Source organism: Erinaceus europaeus, chromosome 20 (genome assembly GCF_950295315.1).
Source record: "Erinaceus europaeus chromosome 20, mEriEur2.1, whole genome shotgun sequence".
Taxonomy (NCBI): Eukaryota; Metazoa; Chordata; class Mammalia; order Eulipotyphla; family Erinaceidae; genus Erinaceus; species Erinaceus europaeus.
This window is the reverse complement of record NC_080181.1, coordinates 37,444,886-37,464,236: the sequence shown is the minus strand read 5'-3', so window position 1 is coordinate 37,464,236 and position 19,351 is coordinate 37,444,886. Positions and strand designations below refer to the sequence as shown.

The window sequence follows — 19,351 nt, the reverse complement described above, 5'->3', positions numbered from 1 at the left end:
TCCCTGGATCCCACCTGCAGGGAAGTCGCTTCACAAGCGGTGGAAACAGGTCTGCAGGTGTCTTATCTTCCCCCTCTTTGTCTTCCCTTCCTCTCCATTTCTCTTTGTCCTGTCCAACAACAACGACATCAATAACAATAATAACCACAACGATAAAGTCTCCAGGAGCAGGGGATTTGTGGTGCAGGCACTGAGCCCCAGCAATAACCTGGAGGCAAAATAAATAAAAAATCCTATCTGATGACTTAATTTGGAGATAATGGTTATTGAAGAGAGTCCCTACTAAAGGAAGAAAACTCATTTAAGAGTGGGGTGGGGGGAGATAGGTTAGAAAATTAGCCCATGGAAGCATTTTTTATCCTGTGGCTTGTCCCCATGATATCTTGTTAAACCAGAAAATCTGCATCAATCTCTCTGGGCTCTGCTTTGTAGCCTGGTCTTTGGTTACTCTAATCCCTTGATAATTGATTTTACATCAGTTTTTATTTTTCAGTATATTTTCATAATGAATTACACTGTCATCTAGATCAACTCTGGGAAAAATAGACTAGGCTAATTTCTTAAATTTAGCTTATAATAAAAAGATAATTTAAAGTTTTTTTCTCTTAAGTCTGAATGCTTAGACCAAACTTAAATGTTTGCAAAATATGACTTCTTTGTACCAAGTCTTTTATTTTCATTGAGATAAATTTGAACCATTGTACATTTGGTCTTTTGAAGACGATAAAACTTTCAAACCTGCAAAAAACTTAGAGTGTTAATGACCTTTAGCCTCAAAGCCTACCATTCATTTGCAGTTATTGTTATTAAAAACAAACAAAAAAGGTGACCATTTGTTTCTACCTGGGTAGCAGAAAGAGAGCACTATCCTGGGTCACATGGCATGATCCCACCACTGGTGCCTCATGTCTGCACAGACATGAGGGTAGGAGAAGCTCACAGGATGATGGCATTCACTCTGGGGGCAAGGGGTAGAAAGGGCAGTTTTACCAATAACATGAAATTACCTTTTCTCCCAGTGTTTCTTATTGACCATATAAGGAGTCTTTTTAGACATTCCTTCCATTATAGATAGTCCTTATGCCACTTTGATACCGTGGATGTACTATATACTTATATCCCTTAGCTGTGCTTTATATGTATATGAACTAACCATCCCCTTGGGGATTTATTGAGGCTGAGGCTCCAGGATCTTGTGTTTGAGCTATACTACATCCAGACCAGCATTTTCTTTTTTAACTGCTCACTTCTGGCTTGTGGTGGTGTGGGGTTTTGAACCAGGGACTTTGGAGCGCCAGGCATCAGTTTCTTTGTATAACCATTATGCTATCTCCCCCACCATCCAGACCAACATTTTCATTTTAGAAAGAGGTACCACAGCACCAAGTGTTTTCCCCAGTGCTATGTATGGCTCAGACTTGGTCTGCTGGCATACAAAGGAATGTACTCTACTGTGTGAGCTTCCTGGCCTCAGGTTTTTGTGGAATTTTTTTTCTCCCCTTACAACATCACTTAAATTTGGCCTCTAGCATTATCTGAAAGCACACAGAAATTGTCACTTGTTCTCTTTTGACTAGATTGCACGTGATACGGAGCTTCCAACCTATGTAAATGAGTGAACATGAAGAGGCTTCAATTTGTTTTTATTTCTATAACTTTTAAACCATACGATTTAAGAGTTGGGGGTAACTGGATTTATTGGAAGCAAAGAAGTGAAATTCATTTTTCTTATACACTGATACACAAAAGGGGGGAGGAGGACTTAGAAAAGTGTATTCATAAAAGACCGCATCAGAAAAATCCTAAGGAAAAGCTAAATAATTACTCATTAAGTTTAATTCTAATTGGCAAATGATTTTATTACAATTAGTTGATATTGTCTCTTGCTTAAATCTGTAAATGTCTTTTAAACCCTACTGACCCTTCCCTAAACTGTTAATGGATTAACTCAGCATTTTATGACACAGCTAGATGTTGGAACATCCCCGGGGGGGGTGGGGGGGGGAACATATTGTAAGAACATGATAGCAACAATCAGCAGCCAATAGTCTCAGAATTTCTAATTACCAAAAGCATATACAATTTTAGTCTAGAAAAATAATTTTATAAAATTAAGCTTTTAGATTGCAAAGACCCCCCCCCTTTTCTTAAACAGGCACAAAGATACTGAAAAATAGTCCCTAAAAATTTCACTACATGGTTTATGGAAAGAAAAGCATGCCCTTAAATGCTATTAGTATTGGGAGTCCTCGAAAACAGGTAATAAACATGTCCTCAGCTGCTGGCCAGGGACTGGTGGATGGGGGGCTGGAAGCAGCGCACATGCTCCACAGGTGTGCTTTCTCCATCACCAGACTTCAAGTACTTGTCCAAGATGGTGATGATCTCATCATTCAGAATCTGGAATTTGCGAATTCTCTCTACCATCTTCTTCAAGGGCTGGAATGATTAAAATTAGGATACTTAGCTGGTTTCATAGTCATAATTTTTCCGTTTTCTCAAAAAAATGGTAGTGAATCACAGGTACGTCTCTATGCTGAGATTTACTGCAACAATAAATACTTTGTATAGAAGTGTTCCTCAGTTCACGGGATGAACATGCAGACTTATACAATTTACATAACTATTACTCAACAAATGGATTAACAACTGAGGGAAAATTAAGATAATGTCAGTGGTGGGTGAACACCTTAGGCATGACAGGTTTGCATCTTGGCACCACGTGGGAAGTGGCTGTCTGTGGTGTCTCTCCCCACCTATATCTGAATGAGAACGAGTATGCATGAGACCCTGACTCCACCACAAATTATATGACAGACCCTAGAGATAGAACATACTAGACCCACGGGCATGAGGTTGAGTTTAATAGCTGGTAAAGATTAAGCCATAGTGATCCAGATTTCCTCTTTCTTTAAATTTATTGGTTAGGGACAGAAATTGAGAGGAAAGGAGGTGATACAGAGGGAGAAAGATAAGACCAGCAGTCCTGCTTCACCATTTGTGAAGCTTTCCCACTGTAGGTGGGGACTAGGGGCTTGAGCCTAGGACTGTGTGCACTTAAGCAGGTGCACCACCACCTGGATCCACTCCTCTAATGATAAAGAACATACATATGAAAATGGGTTTGGGGTGGGAGAAATTTTATAAATCAGTGCTAGAGTAAAAGTGGTTGCCAGGACACCCTCCGCAGGGGAATTAGGGAACATGAAGCAAGCTGGTCTATCCTAGAGATACTCCCAGAAGTCAGGACCCTCTAGTTATGTGCAAGTACTCTCAGCTTGGTGGGAGCAGCTGTCAGGACCCTCTAGTTATGTGCAAGTACTCTCAGCTTGGTGGGAGCAGCTGCCAAAGAGAAGGAAATGAGAACATCTTGGAAGGAAAGAAATCCAAGTTCAAAGAACAGCCTGCAAATAAAACCAGTAAGTGATAAAGCCCTCAAGATCTTGGCATGAAAGATGAACAAACTTAATGAAAATGGTGAAATGATTAGTTACCACGAAGATCAGAAGAGTCAAAGTGAACGTTCAGATGATTTAAAATCAGGTGGTTCACTGTATCTTCAGGGGCTGGGTGGTGGCGCACACGGTTAAGTGCACAGAATACTAAACTAAAGGACCTGTGCAGGGATTGGGTTTGAGTCCCCTGGTTCCCCATCTGCCCGACTCCCCCCATTTTCTATCTATAGCTGTTAGCCCACATTCCTTTTGCTTTCCAACATGACCCAATTTAGCATGTTTCTAGCACCTTTGGCTGGAGGAAGTTCTCAGTTTACATGACTAGAGTGGATACACGTGGATAACCCAGGATACACTCAGTCTAAAGTCCATCACCCTTATCCACACACGTCTGTTCTGTTCTAAACTCAGCATTTCACAGTCCAGGGATTAGGGGACTGACATGTTTATGGGGTCACTTTACCTCCCAAACCTACATTTCCTTTTTTCTGGACTAAATCAAGAGTACTTTCTTCAATTAGTGAACTCACTTCTGCTTTGCCTAATCTGCAGATGTATGTTTACAAAAAAAAAAAAATTTTTTTTTTCCACCCCCAGGGTTATCACTGGGGCTTAGTGCAGGCACTACAAATCCACTGCTCCTTGTGGCCATTTTTTCCCATTTTATTGGATAGGACAGAGAGAAATTGAGAGAGGACAGGAGGAATTGAGAGGGCGAAAGACAGAAACCTGCAAACCTGCTTCACTGCTTGTGAAGTGTTCCCCCTGCACAGGAATGCTGGAGACAAACTGCACAGCACTCCACAGTCTGTGAAACTCCACAGTCGGGTGGTATTTTAGTGTTTAAGCTGCCAAACTGTTGTACTTATCAGTTAGTTAGATTCACTTTGGGATAAAGCTGGAAACACTCTATGCACTGGAATGAAAATTACGCTTGGGGTAGGGGAAAACTACTTTGAACAAGAAACATTTGAGGGCCAGGTGGTGGCATATCTGGTAAAGTGCACAAAGATACTGGTTCAAACCCTAATTGCAAGGGAGAAAGTTCACAATCAGTGCTGCAGGTCTCTTTCTCTTTAAATATCTGTATTTACTTATTATTGTATATAGAGAGAAGTTGAGGGGGGGAGATAGGGAAACAGACAAGAGAGACACCTCCAGTTCTGCTTCACAATTTGTGAAGCTTTCCCCCTGTAGGGGGCAAACGGGCTTGAACCTGAGTCCTTGTGCACTCTAATGTATACACTTAACCAGGTGTGCCACTGCCTGCCCACCCCCAGGTGTATGTCTTTATCTCTCACTTTCCTCTTCATTTTTCTCTGTATCCTAGTAAAAAATTTAAATACATATTTATTTATTTTGTAAAACTTGTACATACCACGTTTTTGATTATCTCATCTTTGCCGTCATGCTTCTGGACTTTAAGTAAATGGTAGCAGAAATCCAGGACAGCAAAGCGTCGTTGTTGCCCAAGAAGTACAATGATCATGCAACCAGCCCAGTGGAGCCCATCACCAAAACACTGCCTAGAAATAATAAGCAATAAATAGAACAGGCGATCAGTGAAAGCTCAATAGAAGTTTCTCATGAGTCTGTTTCTAGTCATCAGTGACAACACTGCCCAGTCCCTGCTGCCTGCTAGGAGTGGAAGGGAGATTCTCACTAGCTGCTGGCATGTGCATCCTTGATATGGTTAACACCTTAGAAAAAAAAAGTTTACTGGTCCCGGTTCGAACCCCGGCTCCCCACCTGCAGGGGAGTCGCTTCACAGGCGGTGAAGCAGGTCTGCAGGTGTCTATCTTTCTCTCCTCCTCTCTGTCTTCCCCTTCCTCTCTCCATTTCTCTCTGTCCTATCCAACAACGACAACAACAATAATAACTACAACAATAAAACAACAAGGGCAACAAAAGGGAATAAATAAAATAAATTAAAAAAAAAAAAAAAAAAAAGTTTACTGGTGGGGGTGATAGCATAATGGTAATCCCCCACACCACCATAAGCCAGTGAGCTAGGCAGTGCTATGGTAAAAACAACAACAAATATATATATTTAACATTTATTTATATTGTATAGAGATAGAATTTGAGAGGGAAAGGGGAGGAGGGTGAGAAGAGACCTACAGCGACAGGCAGGGGATGGGGGGCATGGACACAGATCCTTGCACATATTAATGTGTGTACTCAACCAGGAGCAACACCCAGTGGCTTTACCTTTTTATTTTTTTAGTATTTTTTTTATATTTATTTATTCACTCCCTTTTGTTCCCCTTGCTGTTTTATTGTTGTAGTCATTACTGATGTTGTTGTTGCTGGATAGGACAGACAGAAATGGAGAGAGGAGGGGAAGACAGAGGGGGAGAGAAAGACAGACACCTGTAGACCTGGTTCACCGTCTGTGAAGCAACTCCCCTGCAGGTGGGGAGCCAGGATCCGTACTGCGGTACTTGCGCTTCGCGCCATGTGCACTTAACCCGCTGCGCTGCTTTTTTAAGGGTGGGATGGGGTAGTGGTTAATGGTTTACAGTAGATTTGCTGACAAATTTCTTATCTTTGTCTTATCTCCCAATGATAGGTGTCTGCAAAACACTCTCATCCCTGAAAGGTGGTGAATACCTTTTTGGGTGTCCTTGGGCACTATTTCCTAATTTTTCTTTAGCTCACAGACCCTCCCATAAGAATGACTACATGAAGTTGTGTACATTCTATCTCAAAGAAAAAGAAAATCTGTGTTTAAATGCACACATTACGGGAGTCGGGTGGTAGCGCAGTGGGTTAAGTGCATATGGCGAAAAGTGTAAGGACCAGAGTAAGGATCCCGGTTCGAGCCCCTGGCTCCCCACCTGCAGGGGAGTCGCTTCACAGGCGGTGAAGCAGGTCTGCAGGTGTCTGTATTTCTCTCCCCCTCTCTGTCTTCCCCTCCTCTCTCCATTTCTCTCTGTCCTATCTAACAACGACGACATCAGCAACAACAACAATGAAAAACAACAAGGGCATCAAAAAGGGAAAATAAATAAATAAAAATAATAATAATAAAAAGCACACATTATAGTGCACAAGGACCTAGGTTCAAGCCCCTGGTTCCCACCTGCAGAGGGAAAGCTTCACAAGTGGTGAAACAGGGCTACAGGTGTGTCTCTGTTTCTTTCCTTCCCTATTTCCCTTTTCCCTCTCAATTTCTATCTCTATCCAATAATTAAAAAAAAAAACCTCACACCTGACTTAAGTATAAATTCCATTCCAGGAACACATTTCCAAGTCACCTCTTGGGCATCAGGTATAAAACAAAAACCCTGTGGTCCAGGAGGTGTCGCAGTGGATAAAGCATCGGCCTCTCAAGTATGAAGTCCTGAGTTCAATCCCCGGCAGCACATGTACCAGAGTGATCAGTCTGGTTCTCTCTCTCCTATCTTTCTCATTAATAAGTAAATAAAATCTTAAAAAAAACACAAAAAAACCCACACACATAAGTGGCCCTGAAGCAACTCAAGTTTTGGTCCATTTCCAGAGGGGCATAATCTCCATGGTTAATCTAATACCAGTTTTGGGTCCCACCTCCCCCTGTGTGAGCCCATACTTACTCAACTGTGAACTCATGTGTTCCCACAGGAATGCAGTAGACAAACTGCATGGCACTCCACAGTCTGTGAAACTCCACACATTCATCCACATGCATGACGCCATTGCTGGGCAGAGGCCCACGCCAGATGGGATCATCCAGAAATGACCGGATCCGAGTTAGGATGACCTCAAACATAGACAGGCCACAACAGAGACGCTCCTTGGTCAGCAAGTCCCCCTCTCTTGCAATTGCAATTTGCTGCAGAAAGGATGAGATGTTAGGGGGCTGTGGCAGGAAGCTGAAACCACACTACTCCAGTTTTTTTTTTTTTTTTTTGTCTTAGTAGAAAATTATCTTAGCTTCCAAGGACAGCTTCTAGAATAGCTCTCTCCTTGCTTCCAGTTAGGTTTTCCCTGAGCCTGTGCCTGACCACTGCCCACAGCCTGATGTCACAGCATACATACCTGAGGGGTCCCCAGTCTTTCAATTAGAGGGACAAGATGCAGTGGGGCATACTTTGATTCCAGCCTTTTCATCTTGGCATCAAGTCTCTCTCCCTCTGCAGTGGAAAAAGAAAAAAACATACCCTATACAGTTAAAATTTCAAATTAAAAAAAGTTCTAAGTTAATATTATGCATATAAGTTCTCTTTGAAAATTCTTTTTTTGGGGGGCCAGGTGGTGGCACACCTGGTTGAGCACACATATTACAATGTGCAAGGCTGTCTCTATCCAGGAAATAAAGGTAATACAAAAAAAATAAATAAAAGGAAATTTAAAAAATATTTTTATTTATTACTGGATACAGACAGAGATAAATAAAGAGGAGAGGGGGAGGTAGAGAAAGGGAAGAAACAGACACCTGCAGCCCTGCTTCACCACCCATGAAGCTTTCCCCCTGCAGGTGGGGACTAAGAACTTGAATCCGGGACATTGCACACTGTAATGTGTGCACTCATCCAAGTGCACCACAGCCTGGCCCCTGAAAATTCTTTTATATACCTGGCTCATCTGCTAGTTTTCCTTCAAGTGGGCAGAACTGATTTTTGGGTTGACATTCAGCTTTTACAATTTACATTCCTTATGGAATCTGTGGTCTTGATTGTCAACTCCTGACACTCTTGGCTCACCCCCTGCTCCTGTTCAACTTGGAAGTGTGTGCACGGCAGCATGTCACCCCAGCCCTCAGTATTTCAGCTCTTCACTATTCATTTGCCTAGGTAATGGACATTCTTTCAGTTCTCCAGGGTTAGGTCTGAACGGATAGCAAATTCTAACACCACATTTGCTCTCTGGTCTCAAGACAGTGGCTGCCTCAACCAGGTAGGGGCTCACCTTTCACATGAACCCGTGGCAAGATGTTCTGAAAAGGTGCTGCATGCAGCAGGTCACACACTTCTTCCAGAGACTGCAACAGAGTGAAGGTCAAGTTAGGAAGCTTAACTCACAGCAGAGAGGTTTGGTGAGAGACCTGGGGCTGAAAACAAGGTGATCTTGGCATTCAGTCTCAAATGATGTAGTACTTTCCAACAGAACTCTTGAGGATGATGGAAATATTCATTGTACATGCTATCCAGTAAGATAGTGAGTTCACCACATGTGGTTATTAAGAATTGGATATGTGGAGCTAGATGGTGGTGCAACCAGTTGAGTGCCCATGTTACTAGGCACAAGGATCTGGGTTCAAGCCCATCCCCATGAAGGGGGGAAAACTTCATTCGTGGTGAAGCAGTGTTGCAGATGTATCTTTTTCTCTCCCAATCTTCTCCAACCCTCTCAATTTCTCTTTATCCTACCGAAGGAGGAGGAGGAAGAGGAGGACGAGGAGAAGAAGAAGAAGAAAAAGAAAAGGAAGGGGGCCAGGTGGTGGCGCACCTGGTTAAGCGCATGTGTTACAGTGCTCAAGGACCCGGGTTCGAGCCCCTGGTCCCCACCTGTAGGGGGAAAGCTTTACGAGTGGTGAAGCAGGGCTGCAGGTATCTCTCTATCTCTCTCCTTCTCTATCACGCCCCTCCCTCTTGATTTCTGGCTGTCTCTATCCAATGAATAAAGATAATAAAAAATAAATTAATTAAAACAAAAAAAGAAAAGGAAGGGGGCTGGGCACAGTGGGTTAAGCACACATGGCAAAAACACAAGGACCGGCATAAGGATCCTGGTTCGAGCCCCCAGCTATCCACCTGCAAGGGGGTCACTTCACAGGTGATGAAACAGGTTTGCAGATGTCTGTCTTTCTCTCTGTCTTCCCCATCTCTCTCGCTTTCTCTCTGTCCTATCCAACAATAACAAATAACCACAACAAGGGCAACAAAATGGGAAAAATAGCCTCCAGGAGCAGTGGATTTGTAGTGCTGGCACTGAGCCCCAGCAATAACCCTGGAGGCAAAACAAACAACAACAAAACAAATAAATACTAATATTAAAGAGGGGAGGATAGCCATTTTTTCCTTTCCTTTCTTTGTTTTTTATTATTAATATTTTTTAATTAGATAGGACAAAGAGAAATTGAGAGGGAAAGAAAGAGAAAAAGACTACAGATCTGCTTCGTTGCTTATGAAGAATCCTCCCTGGAGGTAACAGAGCAGGAGCTTGAACCTGGGTCCTTGCACATGTGTGCTTAGCCAGGTGTGCCACCACCTGTTACTGTGCACCCCCCCCTTCCCCGTCTCCATTTCTTGGAGAGAGAGGGCAGAGAGCAAAGACACTGCAGATCTGCTCTATCATCCATGGAGCTTCGCTGTTCCCAGGGATTGAACCCAGGACCTTATGAATAGCTCTACTGGGGGAGAGCTATCTCCCAACCCAGTCACTAATTTAGACACAACTGAAAGCAGCATGGCCTTTGCTTTCCATCCCTCCTCCCTTTGCTATCAGTCTGCTATCAGTTTGCCATCAGCCTCTGAAAAGCCACAGTTTATATTAAGACCCCACTGGCCTAAAGGAGAACAAGGAGGCCGAGGTGCTATATGACAGGGATGGAGGAGGGGGCAGCAGCATACTCGCAGCCAAGTTCTGAGAAGTCATTCAAAACCTGCTGTTGGATGCCAAGTCTTGGAAGACTATATATAAACTACACAGCCACATACTGCACAATATAGAAGACACAAAGAGTACCATAGGGGGCACAGAACTCAAAACCCAGCATGACCCCAAACATGGGCAGAAATAGGGCATCTTCCTGAGCATGTGGGTTGTTCAACCATTGGGTAGGGCCTTAAGATGGCAGAACGTCACACCAGGGCACCAGAGAGCAAGATGAACATTTCTCCCACTCTGCACCGCCCCTCAAACTTACAATCCAGCAAACAACGGGCAACTAAAGAGATGGGCATGATCCAGGAAGTGACTCTGTGGATAAAGCATGAGACTCTCGGGCACGCAGCCTGAAGTTCAGTGCCTGGCATCACATATGCTAGAAGATGCTCTGCTTATATAAATAATAACAATAATAATAATGCCCAGGTAGTGGTGAATCTGGTTAAGCACACATTTTACAGTGTGCACGGACCTGGGTTCAACTCCCTGGTCCCCACATGCAAGGGGAAAGCTCTCTCTTTCTCTCTCTCCCAGTCGCTTTCTCATTACCAGAGTACTACTCAGCTCTGGTTTATGGTGGTGTGTGTTGTGACCCAGCAGTTGCCGCAGGCTCCCAGTGGTGAATTTATTGTATTGATCACCACCATAGCCTGAGATACACAGCTACTTCAGTGTGAAAGAATTAAAATTCAGTAAGATTCGAATTTGATTCCTCAGTTGCACTGAACTGCATTCCAGTTACTCATCAACTCAGCTTTCCACTCATCTTACTTATACACCATGTGATAGTTCAGATGAAGCAAACAAAAACATGTAAAACATCTATATGGGAGGGGGATTCCAGAAGATGGCGGAATGAGAAGCTGATAGTGGCTTGAGCTCTGACAACATCTACTGGAAATGGTAGGATTTTTGCCTTTAGCAGGACAGTCAATAAGGGGTCCTAGTGGTGACACCAAGGAGGTGACTACAGCTCAATTTGGGTTAGAAAATAGAGTAAAAAGAAAGGAAAAAAATTTTTTTAAAAATTATTATTCCCGAAGCGCACCCCTGACCCCTTCCCCCCCATAACCAGTCCCTGGGGGCCAGAGATCTGCTCCTAGCAGGCTCCCCTGCTGAGCTTCTTTCTTTACCAAGATTCCTGTCCCACCACGGGGTGTCATGCTTTCTAATTCTATTCCTTTCTGAAACCCCTGGCCTTTTTTCTTTCTAAGTGGCCAATTCCAACTACAAATAATCCACCAAGCAGAGCCTTATTCAGACAGGGAAAGACCACCAGAGGTCTATTATTATTTTTTTTTTTGCTTTATTTTCTCAACAATCAGCTGCCCTCAGGGGGCCTGAAGCAATCTGGAGCCATCCAAGCTGAAGAAAGGACAGGTTTTTCACTCTGTTCTATTTTTATTATCAATACTAGATAAACGTTTATCCCTTCCCCCCCCTTCAGGTTGACCAGAATTAACTCTTAGTGTATTTTCTATTGCTAGGGGACTGGCTGTCTTATCCACTGCTACAGTAACTTGTTTCACTCTTCCTGCCTCCCCTAACCACTCTCCACCCCCCCCAGCTAATTAAATAATAAATAAATAAATCTTTCCTTTCACTGCTCTTTTATTACTGTTCTTTTTCTTTTCTCTCTTTTTTTTTTCTTCTTTTTCTCATTCTTGTCATCCTTTCTTTTTTCCTCCTTCGGCTTTCTGAATTCACTGATACACGTTTGGGAATTATTTTGGGAAGAAATCTGACTCAGAGTGGACTCTCTCTGCATATATCTCTGCTCTATTTCCCTTTCTCCTCTAGTTACCCCTAGAATATACAGTGGATAGTAGATTTGCATAACTGTCTATTCTTGGCTATTCCTGAGGTGTTTTTTTTTCCATTTTTTTTTTGTTTTACTTCCTTAACAATCAGCTGCCTCTGATCAGGAGGCTTGAAGCAATCTGAGATAGGTTTGTTACCCTGCTCTATTTTATTATTAATATAATATAAAGGTGTATCTCGTTCCTCCCTTCCTTTAGGTTGACCAGAATTAACTCTTAGGGTATTTTCCGTTGCTGGGGAATGGGCGTCTTATCCATTGTGAGAGGAACTTGTTTCACTACTCCTACCTCCTCTACCCACTCTCCCCTTCTCCATCCTCCTAATTAAAAAAATTTAAAAAAAAATAAATTAATCAATTAAAAAACTCCCCTTTTACTGCTCTTTTATTACAGCTCTTTTTCTTATTTTTTTTCTTTTCTCTCTCTTGTTTCTCTCTCTTTTTTTAAATCTTCCTTTCTTCCTTCTTCTTTGGCTTTCTGAATTCACTGATATTCATTTGTGAATTATTTGGGGGAAGAAATGTGACTCAGAGTGGACTCTCTATATGAATATACAGTGGATAGTAGATTCGCATAACTATCTATTCTTGCTATCCCTTTTTTCCTTTCTCTTTCTTCTTCACTTGGACTTGGTTGCTATTTTTTCATGGACTGGAGACACTGTTTGGCTAACTGGTAGTGATTAAACTGCTTCAATCCTTGCTTCAGTTGCTATTGTAATTTCTGAGGTTGGTGATTGCATCTGTCATAAAGGTACTTAGTACAGTGTTGCTTGTACTCAAAACACAACAACTGAGGAACAACAGAACATAATAAAAAACATATAAATAAAAAAAATGGCTAGATCAAGAACAAAACTGCTACTACAATGAATGAAGACAAGAGCCCAGAAGAAACTATAAATCAACCAGAAGTAACCATAGATAAGAAAAGTATGCAAGCAATAATAAACTTATTAATTACAGAAATGAAAACAACATTGGAGGAAAGGAATGGCAGTATTAGGGAAACAACAGTTGAGACCCCCCAAGGAAAATACTATCTTGAGGCAATTAGAGAACTGAAAGCTGAAATAGCTGAACTGAGGAAAGAAGCTGAGGGAAGGGAAAGCAGACTAATAAGCAGAAAACAGAATTAGTCAGACAGAGGATAGTTAGAGAAAACTAAGAAAGAGGTGAAAGAACTCAAAAAGAGACTGAGAGACACTGAAAACAACAACAGAGACATATGGGATGATCTCAAAAGAAGTAACATTCATATAATTGGCCTGCCAGAGGAAGAAAGAGAGGAAGGGGAAGGAAACATTCTAGAGGAAATTATAGAAGAAAACTTCCCAGACCTGAATAACAGAAAGGATATTAAAATTCAAGAGGCCCAGAGAGTTCCAAACAGAACCAGCCCAGACCTGAGGACACCAAGACACATCACAGTGACAATGAGAAGAAGTAAGGATAAAGAAAGGAACCTGAAGGCTGCAAGAGAAAAACAAAAAGTCACATACAGGGGAAAACCCATAAGACTATCAGCAGACTTCTCCACTCAAACTCTAAAAGCCAGAAGAGAATGGCAAGATATCTATTGAACCCTGAATGAAAAAAGGTCTCAACCAAGGATAATATATCCTGGTAGACTTTCATTCAAATTAGATGGAGGGATAAAAACCTTCTTAGACAAACAACGGTTAAAGGAAGCAACCATCACCAAACCGGCCCTGAAAGAGGTTCTAAAAGACCTTTTAAAAACAAGAACATCACTATAACACTTGCAATATATGAGAGCAAATAAAAATTTGTTGTACAATGGCACTACAATACATTAAATCCATAATATCAATAAATGTCAATGGCATAAACTCACCCATCAAAAGGCACGGGGGGGGTGGTGGATCAGAAAACATAGCCCAACCATATGCTGCTTGCAAGAATCCCATCTGACACAACAAGATAAACACAGACTTAAAGTGAAAAGATGGAAAACTATCATACAGGCTAACAGACCACAAAAAAAGGCAGGAACAGCCATTCTCATCTCAGACACAATAGATTTTAAATTAAATAAATAAAAGATAGACAAGGATATTACATAATGATTAGAGGATCAGCCAAGAAGACTTAAAAAATATTAACATCTATGCACCCAATGAGGGACCATCTAAATACATCAAGTACCGATTGAAAGAACTTCAAAAATACATCAATAGTAATACAATAATAGTGGGAGACTTTAACACCCCACTCTTGTTGGTATGCTTTTAAAAACCCCTTCTGTTTCATTTGGTTTAAGTCCCCCCTGCTCAACACTATTCTATTTACATAACCACTTCATTCTATTTACATAACCTCTGTTAACAAGCACCACCTTCCCTCCAGGGTATTGGTGGTTTAGTGGTAGAATTCTCACCTGCTCCAACCCCTCTCCTTGTCACACCCTGATCCTCTCCCTGTCACACTCTGATTTTCACCAGTCACTTTTCTCTCCACCCTCTCTATGTCACATCCTGTTTCCACCCTACTTGGCAAGTATATATAAAGACAGCATTGTGAGTTTTAGGGTACTTTAGTTTAGCTTAGCTTAGCTCAGCTTAGATTGTGCTGCGTCCTGCATGAATAAAGAGATACTGCCTACAGCTCAACCATGAGTCCCTGGTCGTCTCTTACCCGCCCGTGAAGCCAGCCTGGAGAAAACAACATAGCCCGGCGAAAACAACACACTCTCACACTTAGACAGATCAACAAAGCAGAGAATCAACAAGAGAATTAAATGAAGAGATTGACAGGCTGTCCACTGTCACCATTAGTCTTCAACATAGTATTGGAAGTTCTTGCCATAGCAATCAGGCAAGAGAAAGAAATCAAAGGAATACAGATTGGAAGGGAAGAAGTCAAGCTCTCACTATTTGCAGATGATATGATAGTATACATAGAAAAACTAAAGAATTCAGCAGAAAACTACTGGAAGTTATTAGGCAATATAGCAAAGTGTCAGGCTATAAAATCAATGTACAAAAATCAGTGGCATTTCTTTATGTAAACACTAAATCTGAAGAAGACATCCAGAAATCACTCCCATTTACTGTTTCAACAAAATCAATAAAATACTTAGGAATACAGTTGACCAAAGAAGTGAAAGACTTGTATACTGAAAACTATGAGTCGTTACCAATTATAATTATCGGGTTATCAATTGTGGTAAACTTCTAACCTGCTACAAGTTTTGTTTCATAGTAAGTAAATTGCAGCTGTCAAGTTCTCTACAGAAAAGCAGAATTCCAGTGGCTGACCTTCCTCAAGCAACAATTCACACACACCCCCCCCGACAATTCTTCGGTGGATATCTGCTTTGAACTGGCACTTCTATCGGACTTACTGGTACACAACTCTACCGTAGCTTTCCTTTATGCTGCTGGGTTTCTCAAAGACAGACTGCAGCCAGCTGCCTGGGGACTCTATAGGCTATACCCCTTCCCTCCTTGCTAGGTAATGCCCAGAGGCAGGAAACGCCCGTTGAGACAAGAAAAGCCCACAGACGCAAGAAGGGTCATTTAGCTTGATAAAGCCTTGCCCACAGAGGCAAGAAACGCCCCTCTCAGGCCTTCCCTTGGCATCACACTGGTTCTCGTTGCTTACTTGTTCCTCCATGTTTGTACCAGTTTCTTTTTTGAAAATGCCTGTACGACATAGGTTTCTGTTCACCCCACTCCTGATACTATGGTTAATTAGTTAAAAAGAAAAGGGGGAATTGTTGGTATGCTTCTAGCTCTGCTTCTGGGATCCCTTCTGTTACACTGCTTGACGCTGTGGTCTATTTACATGATCATTCTGTTACATTGGTTTGGTCTCACTCCCCCTGCCTCCGGGAGATTTGGTTTAGCCCTTGCTAGTTGGCACTCTTTCCTTCTCCCCGCCCCCTATCCATACATACTTCCTGAGTTCCTGACGCTGCCACCGGAGGAGAAAGATGGAAGAAAAAATTGTGTGGTGATTAGATTAGTTTTTTGCACCATTGGGTTGTGAATAAAGAAATACTACTTCTCTGCTGAGCTGTGTGTCCCTGGTCATCTGTTACCCACCCGTGAAGCCAGCCCGGAGAAAACAATATGACTAAACTGAAAGTAGGGCACGAAAGTAACCTCCCCCTGTGGTGAGGGAGAGGGTGGACATGCGGCTTCCTGGGCTGGTGGAGGGTGGGGGTGGGAGGGATGGGACACAGTCTTTTGGTGGTGGGAATGGTGTTTATGTACACTCCTAGTAAAGTGTAGTCATATAAATCACTAGTTAATATTAGAGGGGGAAAATTAATTGTATGTCTCGAAGCTTTTAAAACACAGACTGTCTATATATTTTTAATATATTGGCTGTGTACTTGATATGCGGACTCTCTCCAAAGCCTAGACCAAGTAGATCAGAAGCAACCAATGTCACAGCTACATACAAGATACTGGGTACTATACAGCAAACCCTAACAAAAGGACTTTTCAAAGTTAACCCAGTTACCAATTAATGTGATGATAACATTAACTATCCATTGTCTTTTTGAACTCTAAGACAGCAGGAACCTCACATCTCCACTATAGAGACTATATTTCCCCCAGTCCTGGAACCTTAGGATAGGACCCACTTTCCCGCATGCCTCTCCCAATCCATATCAAATAATATTGCATCTGCCAATTGCAACCTAATCAATGCGACGATTGCCACCTCAACATGCTTCAGCTCAGACTGTGTCCAGAGACTTCAGGTGTGGAATGACAACCCTTCAGCTTCATTACTTGGGTGAGGCCTTTCCTTTCATAGTATTCTCTAATTCCATCCCAGGTGGATCACTTTCTAACAATGTCCCAAAACCTAGATATAGACCAGGTTCTGTGAGAGAGATCATATGTTCACATGTATCCATAAACTACTGCAAAATATATACCTGAAAGCAGAAGTGCACTAGAGTTTGCAGTGAGTACCCCCCAACACTTCCTCTCCACTATTCCAACCTTTGGGTCCATGATTGCTCAACAATTTGTTTGGCTTTGTTATGTTAACTCTCTTTTCAGCCACCAGGTTCCAGATGCCATCAGGATGCCGGCCAGGCTTCCCTGGACTGAAGACCCCACCAATGTGTCCTGGAGCTCCACTTCCCCAGAGACCCACCCTACTAGGGAAAGAGAGAGGCAGATTGGGAGTATGGATCGACCAGTCAATGTCCATGTTCAGCGGAGAAGCAATTACAGAAGCCAGACCTTCCACCTTCTGCAACCCACAATGACCCTGGGTCCATGCTCCCAGAGGGATACAGAATGGGAAAGCTATCAGGGGAGGGGATGGGATATGGAGATTGGGTGGTGGGAATTGTGTGGAGTTGTACCCCTCCTACCCTATGGTTTTGTTAATTTATCCTTTCTTAAATAAAAAATAAATTAAAAAGTCTATACGATGCCCAGAGAAGCATTTTTTAAAATTTATTTATTTATTCCCTTTTGTTGCCCTTATTGTTTTTTATTGTTGTAGTTATTATTATTGTCATTGTTGTTGGATAGGACAGAGAGAAATGGAGAGAGTAAGGGAAGACAGAGGGGGAGAGAAAGATAGACAACTGCAGACCTGCTTCACTGCCTGTGAAGCAACTCCCCTGCAGGTGGGGAGCCAGGGGGCTCGAACTGGTATCCTTATGCCGGCCCTTGCGCTTCGCGACACATGTGCTTAAGTTGCTGTGCTACCGCCCCACTCACCAGATAAGCATTTTTATCACTATATTTCTTTTATTTTTGCTATGACTGGGAACAAATTCCAACTAAAGTCTAAATTGTGTGGAGAAAAGTATTTTACAGTTGGCCTCTCCCTCCCTTCATGGATGGTGAGGAAACAACCTCAAGGAAAAGAAGCCTCTAAGAGTGTCTTTTCCTGTCAGAATAAGTTGGGTGCAGGGATGAGCACTCACCAGACTCTGCTCAATCAGCAGGCAGAAGAGGACAGCGTTGCCCACCTCCCGCAGGTTCTGGAAGCACACAGTCTTTAGCTCTGCATATTCTACGATGTCCTTCAGCTGGTGGTGGAAGAATTCCAGGATTCCTATGGGGTTAGAGTGATTGGCAGGGTTGGGGGACACTGACGGAGTCCAAGCCCAGCAGGGCACAGCCTGGGGTTGGCACATTCTCTGCTACTCCCACCATGTCCACTGTGGAGACAACCACTTATCTCCTGAGCCTAATATCTTCCCTAAAATGGTGGGTTAAATGCACATAGCGCCAAGCGCAAGGACTGGCTTAAGAATCCTGATTTGAGCCCCTGGCTCCCCACCTGCAGGGGGGGGTCACTTCACAAGCAGTGAAGCAGGTCTGCAGGTGTCTATCTTCCTCTCCTCCTCTATCTTCCTCTCTTCTCTCCATTTCTGTCATATCCAACAATGATATCAACAACAACAATAATAATAACCACAACAACAATAAAACGACATGGGCAACAAGCAGGAAAAAAATAGCCTCCAGGAGCAGTGGATTCATGGTGCAGGCACCGAGTCCCAGCAATAACCCTGGAGGCAAAAAAAAAAAAAAATAGAGGCAAAAAAGTATATTTGATAAAATTTAGACTCTTTAAAAAAAAATTTTAGCTTTTACTTACTCGTTGTGTTGCTAGTTACTAGATGTCTATTTATTTAGTACTGGATAGGGACAGAAATTGAGAGGAGCCGGGAGAAAAAGAGGGAGAGAGAGACATCTGCAGCCCTGCTTCACTATTTGTGAAGCTTTCCCCCTGCAGCTGGGGACCCAGGGCTTGAACCCAGGTCTCTGAGCACTGTAATGTGAGCACTTAACCAGGTGTGCCACCACCTGGCCCCCAGTTTCTTTCTAGACGTCTCGAAGGAACACATTTGATATGATGTAACGACATCTATAAAATTCTGCTAGCCAATGTCATCCTCAGTAATGGAGACTGCACGTTCAGACCAAAACTCCATGTCTTCAATGTCCTGGTGCATCTGGGAATTGTAATAAGGTAGAGAAAATAAGGCACACCTGGTTAAGCACACATTATAGTGTGTAAGAACCCAGGTTCAAGTCCCTGGTCCCTACCTGCAGGGGGAAAGTTTCATTAGTGGTGAAGCAGGGATGTTTAGGTATCTCTCTGCTTCTTTCCCTTTCTATTTCCCCTTCTCCCCTCACTTTCTGTCTCTATCCAATAATAATAACAATAAATTAATGTGTACAGCTGATGCTGACCCAGTTGAAGTTCAGTATGTTGACTCTAGAATGTATGTACTCAAAAAGAAAACTCAGAATAAGCCAGCACAGTTTGATAATAACGAAGCTGGAAATTTAACAGATTTGAACTCCTCCCTCAACAAGTCAGGCCATGAACACCCATTCTGAAAGGATGCTACTGTCCCTGTCCTATACCTGCCTTGTCCAAAGTCCCTCAGTATATCTATCACCTGCTGTCAACTCAGACCCTAGTGGGGGAAATATCTTCCATCACGTATGTCATCTCCAACCAG

The 19,351-nt window shown here is 42.6% G+C and overlaps 1 protein-coding gene across 2 annotated transcripts in view; it reads right to left on the bottom strand.

Annotated features, from left to right (window-relative positions):
• Nucleotides 1-1,626: 1,626 nt before the first annotated feature.
• Nucleotides 1,627-19,351, bottom strand: part of CYFIP1 (cytoplasmic FMR1 interacting protein 1) — a 114,059-nt gene continuing 96,334 nt past the window's right edge. For both annotated transcript variants that reach the window (XM_060179242.1, XM_016192858.2), the window contains 6 exons: nucleotides 17,798-17,928; nucleotides 8,349-8,421; nucleotides 7,479-7,573; nucleotides 7,034-7,272; nucleotides 4,834-4,981; nucleotides 1,627-2,439 (listed from right to left, as the gene is read on the bottom strand). In XM_060179242.1, the coding sequence (XP_060035225.1) occupies nucleotides 2,275-2,439; nucleotides 4,834-4,981; nucleotides 7,034-7,272; nucleotides 7,479-7,573; nucleotides 8,349-8,421; nucleotides 17,798-17,928 (851 nt within the window). In that variant the 3' untranslated portion in view covers nucleotides 1,627-2,274. The remainder of the gene's footprint in view (nucleotides 2,440-4,833; nucleotides 4,982-7,033; nucleotides 7,273-7,478; nucleotides 7,574-8,348; nucleotides 8,422-17,797; nucleotides 17,929-19,351) is intronic.